The sequence below is a fragment of the Stegodyphus dumicola genome, chromosome 3 (assembly GCF_044657685.1).
Source record: "Stegodyphus dumicola isolate Sdum_Otavi_A_Nest chromosome 3, ASM4465768v1".
Lineage (NCBI taxonomy): Eukaryota > Metazoa > Arthropoda > Arachnida > Araneae > Eresidae > Stegodyphus > Stegodyphus dumicola.
Window position 1 is genome coordinate 202,228,278 of NC_140770.1, and position 13,670 is coordinate 202,241,947.

Below are 13,670 nucleotides of genomic sequence, written 5' to 3' on the forward strand. Positions count from 1 at the left end.
TGATGATTTACTAGAAGAGATAAACATATATAAAACTCGATTCGCTGAGAAATGATATCATAAGTTTAATGTTCCAACCTATAATTTACAGCTAAATTTGTGGAACCTTAAGAACTGGTAAGCGAATAATCGCTTAGTTCAGAAAGATAGAAACGTAAAGTCACGAAGGGTTAATTACCCTTTACTGTTCAAATAAAGTTTACAGTCGCTCCTCTCTCAGGACGTACAGAAAAGCCTCTGCTTGGGTTTGAACTCAAGAATGCTAAGAAATAAAACTTGACTAAAGAGATATAGCTGAAACTAAACGGCGAAGATATGACGGGCCTAAAGTACGGCCGAGCGTAGAAATAGCTATAGAAATTTTCAGAGAGAGTGTAGCCAAAAGGTGAACGTGCGCTGGTCAGAATCTCTGGCTGTCTCGAACGTTCTGACAGGAAGTTGTAAGCTGAAATTAAGAAGGATAGGAAAGTGGTTTTAACTCAAAGTTAGCTATTAAAAACTTAGGATAAACTTTACATAAGGATTTCACACTGACAAATCTTCATCTTTAGTTCCTGTGATAAAAACTGCTCGAATATTTCTGATTTGAATTTTGTCTGAGGACCAAAAATATGTATTAGTATGGTAGTTAAGTATCTATATTCATTTTATACTCATATTCTTATTACTGAAGCAAGCTGAAAAGCAAGCCTTTTTCAAGTGGCAATAGCTTTTATTCCTGTTCCTGCTGGGCATCTTTAAATAAAAATTTTATTGGCAAGTTAATATTTTGTAAATGCCATTTTCATGTACGAACATAATTTGTTTGTAGTACTCACTTTCAATTCAAAAACCTTATATTTATCTTTTTTTTTTCATACTTTCTTAAATCAGATGAATAAGTAATTGATTTAAGGTAAAGAAAACAGACTTCATATCCTGCCTGCAATTTTTTTCACTTTAATAAAAGAGCTAAAATTTATATGAAAATGTTCGCATTGATAATAAGATTAATATGCCAAAAAGTTAAGGTTTCGGGTTATAATAGTAATATTGCCCATTTATTTGCTAAAGTAATGAAGAAATTACTTGGAAAGTAAATATTTCCTTTGTGTTTCTGGCTGTTCAGTTTTCTTAGAAAAGAAACCGGTTAGTCCAATTATTAAAATAGTTAGTAAAGCAATCATTCCTGTCAAAATAAGTTGTTCCTTGTTTTTCCCTACTTTTCTAAAAATTGGATTTCATTTTACCATGATAATACTAAATTTAATCATTTATAAAAAATATCAAAGATTTACTCTAAACTTGTGAGATCATGAAAATCAGTGCACTTATTCTAGATTCATTGGTGGAAAATTAAATATTCTAATGGAGATGAACTAGTAAAATATTCAGTACAGATTTTTAAATGAACTTTATTCATTTGCTAAGTACATATAAGAACCACAATATACCAAAGGAACTGAGAAACCCGCGTTTGGCTCAGAAAGAAAAAATCTTTCACAGTGCAAGTTTCAGATGTTTGAAACAAGCATATCTAAATAAGAAAAAATAACAAAGCAAAGCAACCATTTTTCTTCAATAAGAATTGAGGTAAGCTATGTTTAAGAAATGTTATGAACCCGTAATGCATCAGATTAAGGAAATAACTCGACGGCCATTTACGATATCTTGGGTACGGAACATATTTCAGTAAGCACCATATCTGCTGTCATATCCAGATATAGAACCACCATGCAAGTAGCCACTGTAAGCGTTACCGTATCCTCCAAGGCCTCCAACAATACCAGCTGATCCAACTCCAATTCCATAACCTCCACTAGTAATAGGTGCATATCCACCATGTGCAGATGAGATCACCTTGACTGCTGCAGGATCTTGATTAGCAGTTCCCGGTTCATTGGTCTTGATTTGAGATCGAAATCCGGCATGATCAGCAACATAGTTGACCTGCCTATGTATACCCCTGGCGTCGGTGAATCCATAGCTGCCCTTCACTCCATGACCATCTCCAGATTCTTCTCTGTGTTGTTCTCCATGGTGATCTTTCACACTGTACCCAAACGCATACGGTTGAGGGTGGTGAATCTAAAAATACGTTAAGTGTATTTTAAGTTTTTTAACCAGGGCGACTAATTTAAATTTTAAATGCATTATATAAAGATACTTTTCTTACTTCACGGACAACAGGTACATAATGTGCCACTGCAATAGCAACAACAGCAGCGACAACGACAACCTATAATATGAAATAATCCAATGAACTTAAATGTCAGGTTAATCAAAACAGGCTTAAAATATACTTAAAGAAAGGTTTTTTAGGATAGTCGAAATTTTTTATGCATAATTCAGTAACTGAATAGCTGTAATTAGCTCTGTAACCTTTAAAAAAATTCTCGTTTTGTAGTCAGAAATGCGATTGAATTTGATTTTATCCTTTGACTTGTAACGATATATTCTGATATAACAAAATTTTCTGATTGCACCAGTGTTATTTTTTCATTTGTAAGATATTTATAATTCGCTAGACGTGTTTGTGGCTAAAAATTTTAAGTTTAGCTTTAAAATGATAAAAGTATGTGGCAAAAGCAAATGAATGCCCCCTTGAAAAATTTTATTTTTTAACTTTACTTATTTTTTAATTTTATTGCCTTTTTACTTACTTCATATTTTTACAATAATTTTATAAACTCAACCTGAAGTAAATTCATTATACAGGTCCCTGCACATCGATAGTGCAGCGATGTTTAAAATCTACGTTGTGATATCGAATTGAAAATGAGTCTAAGTGGGTTATGGTCCCTTCTCACTGAAAGATAGGTCGCGCACTGAATTGACACTGAATATGCATAATTCTGAAGTTAAAAGTCTCGGTCAATTTTTATCGAACGGAACTCAAACTTTTGTTTTATTATTCGTAATAAGTATAAAGTATTCCTGAATATAAGGACCAGGATGTATGAAGAGTTAGATTTCATAGTTATAAACTGAAAGTAAATATTTACGATTGGGAAAATAAAGAGAAGGTAAATAATTTACTGTACGCATATAAGTGTCAAATTTGAGTTTTTGTTGTAAAGATAATCAGACAATTTAACTTTTCATGCTTTTTTTTTATTTAAAAGTGATCAACTAGTTTTCAGACCACCAGCGGCAAGGCGATTAAGACTCTTGAGCACTCTAAGTTCGATACGAACTTGATTCCTGATGAATGGTCTAGCTGTATGGACTTTTCCGTAATACAAATCAGTTTTCTTTGACATCCCTTCCTTTAAGCAAACAGATCTATTGCGCTTTGAGTAATATTAACATCTTAAGTAAATAACAGTGAAAATAAATAATAAATCCAAGCCAAACAGCTTCGAAAAATATGAATTTATTAATTTTTAGAGCATACTAAGCACAATAAATTTATATGACTTAATATTTTAAGAGTTCATAATAATTCTAAAAACAACATTACGCAATTTTACTTCATGGAATGTTATTTAATTAAAACCAGTTAATGAACTTTGTAGTGACATATTATTGGATAATTATGAAATTAGTAGATTTTATTCCTATCACTTAAAAAATAAGCGACTTTTTGTTTAATAGTGCATTTTTATTTCATTTAAAACGATATTATTTTATTCAAATTAGCTTTGTAAGAGAACATTAGCCCGTTTATTCTCTAAGACGGTTTTATAAGATAAATTTTATCGAAACTGAATCAGTGAAAATTAAGCCTTTAATCATTTTGCTTTATTCTAGAGGTATTTATCCCGCTTTTTTATCATGCTTTCGTGGTGTAAGGGTCAACACACTTGATGCGCAATCGAGAGGTCCGTAGTTCGAGTCCCGGAGAGGACATTGCTCATTATTCCCGACTCCTATTTCGAAGTAACCTAATGTTTCTACAGTGGTGCCCCAATTAAAAGGTGGTGAATGATGATTCTTCACCCCCAGGATTTGGCGACTGGGTCCGCTAAAACCCCAGTTGCCCTATAAGGTATGTCTCGCTCCTTTTAGCAAGCCTTCGTGATGCAGTGGTCTGCACGCTCCGTTCGTAATTCAGAGGTCCGCGGTTCGATTTCCGGGGAAGGCATTGCTAATTTTTTATCTTGCCTCCTTCCAAAGTACCTAATGTCTCTACGGCCCTTTATAAGGGGGAGTATATAAGGTATTTCTCCCGCCTTCTTAACATGCCTTCGTTGTGTAATGGTCAGCACACTTGACGCGTAATCGAGAGATCCGTGGTTCGAGTCACGACGACGGCATTGCTCATTTTTCATCTCTAAAGCTTCAAAAATCCCTAATGTCTCTACAAATTCTGCTTGAAAGTATTATTTTCTGTGAATTAAAATTGTACATTTAACACAGTTCTGCTGAAAGTTTGTACTTTTTCAGCAACGCTTTAAACACTGACTTTTTAAATAATACATTTTTACTTTAAGCGATTTCAAATATTTATAAGCCCTGTTAATATATTTAATACTTTTTAGAACAAGGAGCATTTTTGGGGAGGAAGGAGATATCGGAATTAATTAATAGTAATATAACGTATAAATTTTCATAAAGTTAAAATGCCCTTTTAATTATAAAGAGAAAACATTTTTTAAACTGAAAATTTTCAGTTGCAATAAATTAATGCATCATTTTTAGTTACTCACTAAATACAATTATGTAATATAATTTTTAGAATGAGGAAAACTAATGTGAGCAAACAACCTAAGAATTATGTATAATTAAACTACAATCTAATTAAGTTTTAATACTAGTTAGAGATCTGGTATTTTTGAGCAATGCTTTTTGGAAAACTCAAACAACAAAATTTTCCAATAATTTTGCCTATTTTATACGTTTAATATTAATCAGCATTTTTAAGAAAAAGGATTGACAATCAAAAGTGAAAGATAAGAAAAGTCGCTTGTTATTACTTATGCTTCTTTTTCATGTTAAATGAAATTTTCTTTGCTTGTTTTGTGTTGACTGCGGAAAACTGAAAGAAAAATTTTCTAATCTAATACTTAAATCAGTTTTTTTTTTTTTTTTCCATTATTATTATTTTCCCTGTAACACATATTTTTCCCAGTTCCTCAGCCATTCTGAATAAGCACTTAATATTTCAGATTTCGTTCTTCAACGTTAAATCAGAAGGTCTTCGATAATTGTTAACGATCCATAGAAAGCATTTTACAAATCTGTCGTTTCGCTTGATATGCTGCGTGCGGTAAGAAATGAAAGTGAATTCGCATGTGGGAGTGGCTGTTTATTGAATTTGTGACGGTAGAGTTATTTTGTGGCTGCTATGAACTATGAGCTAATAAAAAAATCTTTCCTTTTTCTTTCCAGTCTGTAAATGATTCCTTTTGTGACTTGAAACATTTTAATACATAATACAAAATGTTGCAATGATTTATAAATAAATAATGAATTAAATATAATTATTAATTAACTAAAATAGTTTTTGGACGGTTACAAAATTTAACATATTTTACACATTTTCCTACTAATCTGCTTTGTCCATCTACAGATCCTTTGATTTGCCTCCCAAAATGAAGTTTTTCTAAGCGACATAGTTTTAAAAAAGGATGCAAAAAATTGATGAAATCAATAATATTTCATCTGCAAAAGTTTAATTGATTAATTATAAATTGTTTAATACTTTCAAGCTCTAAACAAATTGTTAATTTTTGATAAAATTAGCTAAAACTATTAATGCAATAATTTTGGGAATAAAAAGCTTTTTTATTAACTAAATTTAGCAAGCTTAAACTATCAAAATCGTAAAAAACAACCTTATATTTAGCGTAGGTAACCTACGCTAAATATAAGGTTGTTTTTTACGATTTTGATTGTCACATTAGCGTGTTTCTCTTCTAGTCAAGCTTAAACTATTTTTTAATTATTAATTATTTAAGAAAACTTAAAAAAAGTGATAGACTATTAATAAAACTTACATTTGCTCATTAAAATAGCCTGGTATATTTTAAATAAAATAGTTTTCATATATTTTAAATATTACCTTGATATAATCTAACATTATGTTCAAAATTAATTAACTGAAGCATATAATTAAAAGATAGAAGCGCATAATTAAATTATAAAAAATTACGAAACCGAAGAAGACTAAGCAAATGTTAGAAAATTTTATATACGTTGAATTTGTAAAAAGGAGCGTTTGAAACTTACCTTGAAGAACATACTGGTTGGGTAGTTATAAGAAGACTATAAAGTAATCTATTTAACTTTTGAGTATATGTGATAGCATAATGTGTTGCTACTTGCTTATATAGTCGTTGAAATCCCAGGCAAGAATTTGGAATGCCCAGGAATTAACGCAGAACCTGACGGAATCTATTTTAGGGCACACTTTCAAAACTTGTAGGGTCAGTTGTCGTACTGGCTGGTGTTAGGGAACGAAGTCCTTAACTCCGATTATAGCTTCGAATAAATCATTAAATTAATGCCAAAGCACAAGCTATCCATTTCCTTCTCGAATGTTGCATGCATTCTTAATTATGAAATCTTTTATCATGTCGAAACTGCAAAATTCGAAAAATGCCTATTAAATAGTGAAGGAAATAGTTTTAATAAAGGGTGTTTCTAAAATTTAAAGATACGGGATTTTTTTTTTTTTTTTTTTTTCAAATTGCAAAATAGAAGAAAAAATTATAAACTTTTTGTTAAAAAAAATGATCTGAATGAAACTTAGCTTTCCTACCAGTGAAAAAAAAATAATACAGCTACAAGCCATAGAACAAAATTTTTAATTCTAAATTATTTTACTAATTATCATCTTTCAACTTGAATAATATTAATATTCTTGAAGTTAAAAGAGATGAACGCATATTCAAAACTGAAAGATGAACATCATTATGCAAAGCCTTCGCTGCAGAACCGGCCAATCAATTTTTTGCGATTTGCGTATTTAGAATATGCACAGTAGAAAGCCGGCTAACATTTATATTTTCAATCCTTTAGTTTAAGGACGGTGTAGTAAATCAAAACCAGGTGAAAAGAAAGTTGCACCATCAACAAACTGAATATGGTAGAAACTCTGAATACGAAATAATCTCACAATCACTAAAGTTATAATGGATTTTTGAATCGTTCAAAGTTCTGTCTACAAGCTTTGGTTAGTTTTCAAACGATATGAATGTGCTTAAGACACATCATAGGAGACAACTCTCCATCTACGACAGCATAAGATTATATCTACGACAGCAGAAGATATTTAGCGCTAAAGGAACTAACCATAAGCTATACTACACGGCCATCCAACTTGCAAAAGTTGCCTGTACTGCAATATAGGTATATGAATATTCCATCACATTATGGTTCAACATTTGAATTACCTAGGGATATATACCGGAAACACGATCATGTCTGTGACATCATCCACAGAACATTATAGAAGTTGTTTGTAAAGTTGTCAGATTCCGTGAATGATGCAGATATGATCGAATGTCTTGTCTTCCTGATGAGAGTCGATTCAGTCTTTGGTCGGAATTCCAGATATCATTCCCCTGTCGAGAAGAGAGGAGGACGCACCAGCCAGAAAATATGCAAGAAAGTATCGTTATAATGGTGTTAGGGTGAGGGTGTAAAACGGCACCATGGCTTGTGTAGGCACTGTGCTACAGCTACTAAAACTGTCACGATGATAGGTGATGGCTACTGTGTGGTGGTTATTGAGCCTCATGTTCTCCTTATTTCGTGAAGCGAGTGGCTAGGTATTCCTTTCATAAATGACTACGTAAGCATCATCGAAACAGACCAATGGAGGATCTCCTTTAGAGAAAGCGAATATTCTTCAAATCGACTGTCCTGCATGCTCCCCAGAATTAAACCTTATTATATGAGCCATTACGACTACATGAATTGCAGCACACAATCCTTACCGGAAAACAAACAAGGCCTAATCTGTACTTTAAAGTAGGAATAAAATAATCTACCCCAGTAACTCCTTATTTTTTTGCTTCATGAACATGCCAGGGCGTTACGATTCCATGACTCAATATGAACATGCCAGGGCTGCATCACTGTTGAAAATAGGCTTAATCCCTACATAAACTGCATGGACACTGGTATGTACTTTTATTTCAGTTTTAGGTGTCCAATTCCTATACGTGACTGGTGGTAAAAGAGTGTCACTTTAATTTGGTATTAAAAAAAAAAAAAAAAAAAAAAAAAAAAAAAAAAAAAAAAAAACTTTTTTGTTTTTAGTTGAAGGACAAAGCCCCTTTTCCCTTGAAGGGTTTTTGTTTAGCGATTTTGCGTTGAATCACTATAAGCGGCGAATCACTGATCAAACTTTTGCCACCGAATGTTAGAGTCTTGGATTATATTTGAAGAAATTGAATAATGAAAACTCTGTATAAATGTATGTATATTTCTCGCATTGTGATAAAACAACGGCACATAGAGCCATCGAATTTTGAATGACGTAATCCTCCCACGAATATGGGCCTGTGGAAGACCAAATTTGAAATTTAGAATTTGTTTTATTATTGATTTCATATTCTGTAAAACTTTAAAGAATTTTTGATTAACAAACTCAACGATTTAAAAGCGAGCAATAACAAAACTCTACGGGGGAGAAAAAACCGTTTTATCTCCAGCGCGCGGAACTGTGTATCGTAAATTCTAAAGATAGGCTCAGTTTAAAATTATTTTGCGACATTGCTATTGAACTGAATTTTATGGTTTAAGTGCAAAGAACATGATATTTAATAAATAAAGGTAACACACAAAACGTCAAAAAAAACACCCCTTTGCACGTAATTTAAAATCTGTAATCTTTCAGATTATTTTAACATTTTGTGTGTTAATTTATTATTATTATTATTATTATTATTATTATCTTACGTTAGGTAAATAAATATAATTTACTTATACGAACAAATATGTTAGCTCATCCTTAAGTTTCAGGTATGTTTATCGTAATTAATTCAGTATATTGAAACATTATTACTTCAATTCTATTTCTTTACTAAATGTTATTTTACATTCACATTTTTTTATTTATTTTGATTTAATAACGTTTAAACTAAGCTTAATAGCGTGAAAACACACCACCTTTCTTTTTTCAGGGCATCTTGACTGTTAATGTGGCGCTTTCAAAAATTTGCCCTTTAATTTCAATTTTAAAAAATCTTATGTGTACATCACATGACTTCCTTGTACGCAATATTAAATTATACGTATTTTTTCCTGTATTTCATTTAAACTTATTTCCTCGAATTTCATTAGAGATATATTTCTTATTCAATTGATTCAATTCTCACTTCGTGGAAAGGCAAATAATAAAAACTCAAACTATTTTCATTACAAATTTTAAGATATAGAAAAACAGAAAATACCAAATACATGTAACACAATTAAAATTACAGTTTCTACGTATAAACAAGGCCAGCAAGAAAGAAGACAGATTTTTCGGTGCACAAAACTAAAAGTTTCCTTTAGGTCCCACTTTGCAAAAAGACACTGAAGGTGCAAAAAAACTTAATTCACTCTTCCGCTAAATTTCAGATGTAAGCAAATGTGGCTGCTAAAGTAGAAAAATCTGATGTTTGCACCACACCCTGCACTGAATATTAAATTATACCCATTTGTTCTTGAATTTCATTTAAACTTATTTCCTCGAATTTCGTTAGAGATATATTTCTCATTCAATTAATTCAGTTCTCACTTCGCAGCAAGGCATAAAACCTCCAATTACTTTCATTAAAAATTGAAAGACATATTAAAAACATCAGATACATTTAAAACAATTTAGAAAAATCTACAATTGAAATTACAGTTTCTAAGCAAAAACAAGTAATTCGACCAACTATCAAGAAAGCAGTTTTTTTCGGTGCACAAAACTAAAAGTTTCCTTCTGGTCTCAATCCGCAACAAGACACTGAAATTGCAGAAAGAGTTAATTCCCTATTCTGCTACTGCTAAGTTTCAAACCTAAACAAATATGGCTGCTACGGTAAAAAAAAAAATTGGGCTTAGCCGCACTTAAACAACTTTAAAATTGTTGATAATTATACAACTATTGCACGCAGATTAACTAAAGGCATAAAAACCTTAACCGGAAGATAAGAACAAAATAATTCAATCATTTTTAAAGCAAACACTGCGCAACTTACCAACATAGACGGATAAAAATCTGAGCTCACTGAGCCGAGTAACAGAGTGGATGTACACTGGTCTGCAAAAATTAAGGACGAAGTCGAAAAATTAGCATATCAGCTGAACAAAGAGGCAGAGCGGACAGAAAGTCTAATCAGGAGATTAAGTAAGGTGATGAACGGTAGCACATGCGCAGATATGCAGGTAGACGTAATGGGGGAGTGTCTGAGTATAAAGCATGTTGTCGGTGTAAGATCAGTATTTCTGGCAAAGAGATTGCACGCCGTATAGCAGTTAAAATCACACCGAGTAGCTGCCTCAGCGAGAAATAATCAATCTGTTAGACGACATCTGGATGCTTTTACTCGAGGTCGAATCATTGGGAAGTTGGAGGAAGGCCGCAGTGTGATAGGTGTGGCTGCAGAGTTCGGAATTGCTCACAGTATCGTTTCACGACTTCGGAGACAATTTCAAACTACAGGAACAGCTATCCGGGAGTTTAGTAGTGGTCGTCCACGAGGAACCACACCCGCAGATGACCGGTATATTGCCTTACAGGCCAGAAGAAACAGGCGGCAGACAGCGGGAGAAATCGCTAGACACACGACACAGGCGACTGGACGACCGATATCGCGTTTTACCGTGGCCAGAAGACTGCACGGTGGTGGTCTGTTTGCACGACGCCCTGTACGGTGTGTACCTCTAACGCCTACCCATCGGAGAAGGCGTTCTCTGTGGTGCCGGGAACACCGGAATTGGAGAGACAATGAATGGGGACGAGTACTCTTTACAGATGAGAGCAGATTCAGTCTGAGTAGCGATTCTCATCGCATACTCATCTGGAGAGAGCGGGTAAGCCGCAATCATCCCTCGAACATCATTGAAAGGGACAGGTAGGGAGGTGGCGGTGTTCTCGTTTGGGGAGGCATCATGCTTGGTAGTCGTACAGACCTTCACATGTTCGACGCAGGTTCAGTCAAGGGGACCCGTTATTGTAACGAGATTCTTCTTCCATATGTGCGTCTTTTTAGAGGCGCTATGGGTCCGCAGTTCCTTTTCATGGACGACAATGCACAGTAGCTGCCGAACAGCTCTTAGACAGTGAGGATATTGAACATATGGATTAGCCGGTACGATCTCCGGCTCTCCGGCTCTCAATCCCATCGAGCATGGATGGGATTTTCTAGGCAGACGTTTGGCAGCTCGTACCTTACCACCAGTAACGATTCCGGAGCTTTGATTGGCGCTGCAAGACGAATGGGCAGCAGTGCCTCAACAACTCTTTGACACCCTCATTCTCAGCATGGGCAGACGCTGTGAAACCTGCCTAGCAGTCAGGGGAGATCATATCCCCTATTAAAGACCGGATGTTTCTTGCTGGACACCCATCACAGGGATGTTTCGGCCTTCAGTCGCATTGCGCTCCATGCTACTTTTTCAATAAAGCTTCTTTTTATCCCTCTGATTTCTCTTTTAGTAAGTATTGCTTACATTTTTCATGTCCTTACGTATTGGGGATCTTACGGTATTCAATGTGTTGATTTGGAAAGCTTTTGTACAAAATTATATTGAAAAAAACCGTCTCGTCCTTAATTTTTGCACACCAGTGTATATGCATTAAGCGCACAATTACATGTTATAGCAGTCCTCTATATACAAAATTTCTTGAGGAAAAAGAGTCCTTTATTCTATTCTGCCCTTACGTACAGATGTCACGTAAAAACATAGTTAAATTTAATTTGATAGCGGGTGAAATATGGTACCCGGAATTTTTCGCGATTACAGTACTTCCTTTACTTCGTGCAAGGAAGTAAAAAATTAGGCTCTGCTGCATTTAAACAATTTTTAAATTGTTGATAATTCTACAACTATTGCATGCAGATTAACTAAAGGCATAAAATCTTTAACCGGCAGATAACAACATAATTCAATCATTTTTAAAACAAAAAATCCACAATTTATCAAGATATAATTAAAAAAACTGAGCTCACTGAGCCGAGTAACAGAGTGGGTATATATTTAAGATAAAAAAATATATAAGCAATTTTCTTATTTTAACTGGCTCTAACCTCTTTTATTTTTTATTTAGTTTGGGAATTTCTCTCTCTATCTTAAAAATAGCGCTATATGTCTAAATTGCGTCACTCAAATTAATCATGCGATCCTATGTAACGCTTAGTGCAGATGTCTCTTGCCCAATCAAATAACTATAAACCAAAACCTTTTTCTAACTCGAACTGAAACTTTTGACTCCCTCTCTTCTTCCTCTGAATCACTGCGTCACTTTTCGCTCACGCTTTGATCCTGTTAGGACGCTGCTGCAATCATCTATGCTCACTTCTATCGCCATAGTATCATCACTACCGGAATTCCGAATTAGGCCAATGTTACTGTAACATTGAATGTATGGTGCGCAAATTTTATTTTTAACAGCATTATAACAGTGTGTTTTTCATAAAGTGGTTATGCCCAAATAGTGCGATCTTCCAGTTTGTGTAAAATAAGAAAATTGTAAAATGTAATAAAAGTAAAAACCATAATTTTAATAATGCTGTTACAAAATGATAAAATATTGCTTATAAATGTAAAAATTAGTATGGTGTAAAATTTTAAGATTTTTTTATGATTATTCATAATAATTATAAAATATATAAAATTTTTACAGTTGTGTTACTGTGTTTAAAAATTTTTTGGAAATCCTTCCATAAAGTATCAAAATTGTCATGTGAATGTTCCAGATAAAAGAAACTTTTACAGATTGGACGCAAATCTTAATAGGACTTAAAAAATACATAATTATTTTAAAAGAATATAGTGCTTGAAATTATTATTCAATTCAAAATTTTACGACTTATAATTTTTTAATTGTTCAAAACTTAATTTTATGTTTTGTATTTTCAAAATTATATCTCTCATATTTTACTGCTCTAACGCTCTTTCTCTCAAAAAGGCTTCTCTCGCTCCGCCTTTATCTTTTTGAAGGGGGAAATGTATAAGATAAAAAATATGAAAGCAAACTTCTAATTTTAATTGGTTATAACATCTTTTAATTTCTTTTTTTATTTTGGAGGACTTTTCTCTCTATCTTAAAAATAGCGCTTTAAGTCTAAACTGCGTCATTCAAATTAATTGTTCGATCCTACGTAACGCTTATTGCAGATGCCTCTTGCCCAATCAAATAATTGTAAACCAAAACTTTTTCTAACTCGAACTGAAACTTTTGACTCCCTCCCTTCTTCTTCTGAATCATTACGTCACTTTTCGCTTAAGCTTTCATCCCGTTAAAACGCTATGTTCTGGAAATAGGAACGATAGGAGTGCCCATGAATTGTGGCCACAAATGTGAATTTAATTAAAAAATCTGATGTGCACCACATGATTTCCTTGTACGAAATATTAAATTATACTTATTTTTTTTCTTGCATTTCATTTAAACTTATTGGATTGAATTAAATCTGCTTCGCAGATAACGCATAAAACACAATAGAATAAATGCACTCTTTAAAATTCACTATATTTGTTTAATATAGCGAAACTCTGGCCCTAGGTTCACTTAACAGCGTTACATTTCATTCATTTTTTTA

At 33.3% G+C, this 13,670-nt stretch overlaps 1 protein-coding gene across 1 annotated transcript; it reads right to left on the reverse strand.

Moving 5' to 3' along the window:
• Window positions 1–1,374: 1,374 nt before the first annotated feature.
• Window positions 1,375–6,265, reverse strand: LOC118187852 (cuticle protein 14-like). Its single transcript, XM_035358137.2, has 3 exons — window positions 6,154–6,265; window positions 2,156–2,218; window positions 1,375–2,067 (listed from the first exon to the last, which is right to left on the reverse strand). Exons 1-3 carry the CDS (start codon window positions 6,163–6,165, stop codon window positions 1,669–1,671), a joined length of 474 nt encoding a protein of 157 aa, XP_035214028.2. The 5' UTR covers window positions 6,166–6,265; the 3' UTR covers window positions 1,375–1,668.
• Between the last annotated feature and the right edge of the window lie 7,405 nt (window positions 6,266–13,670).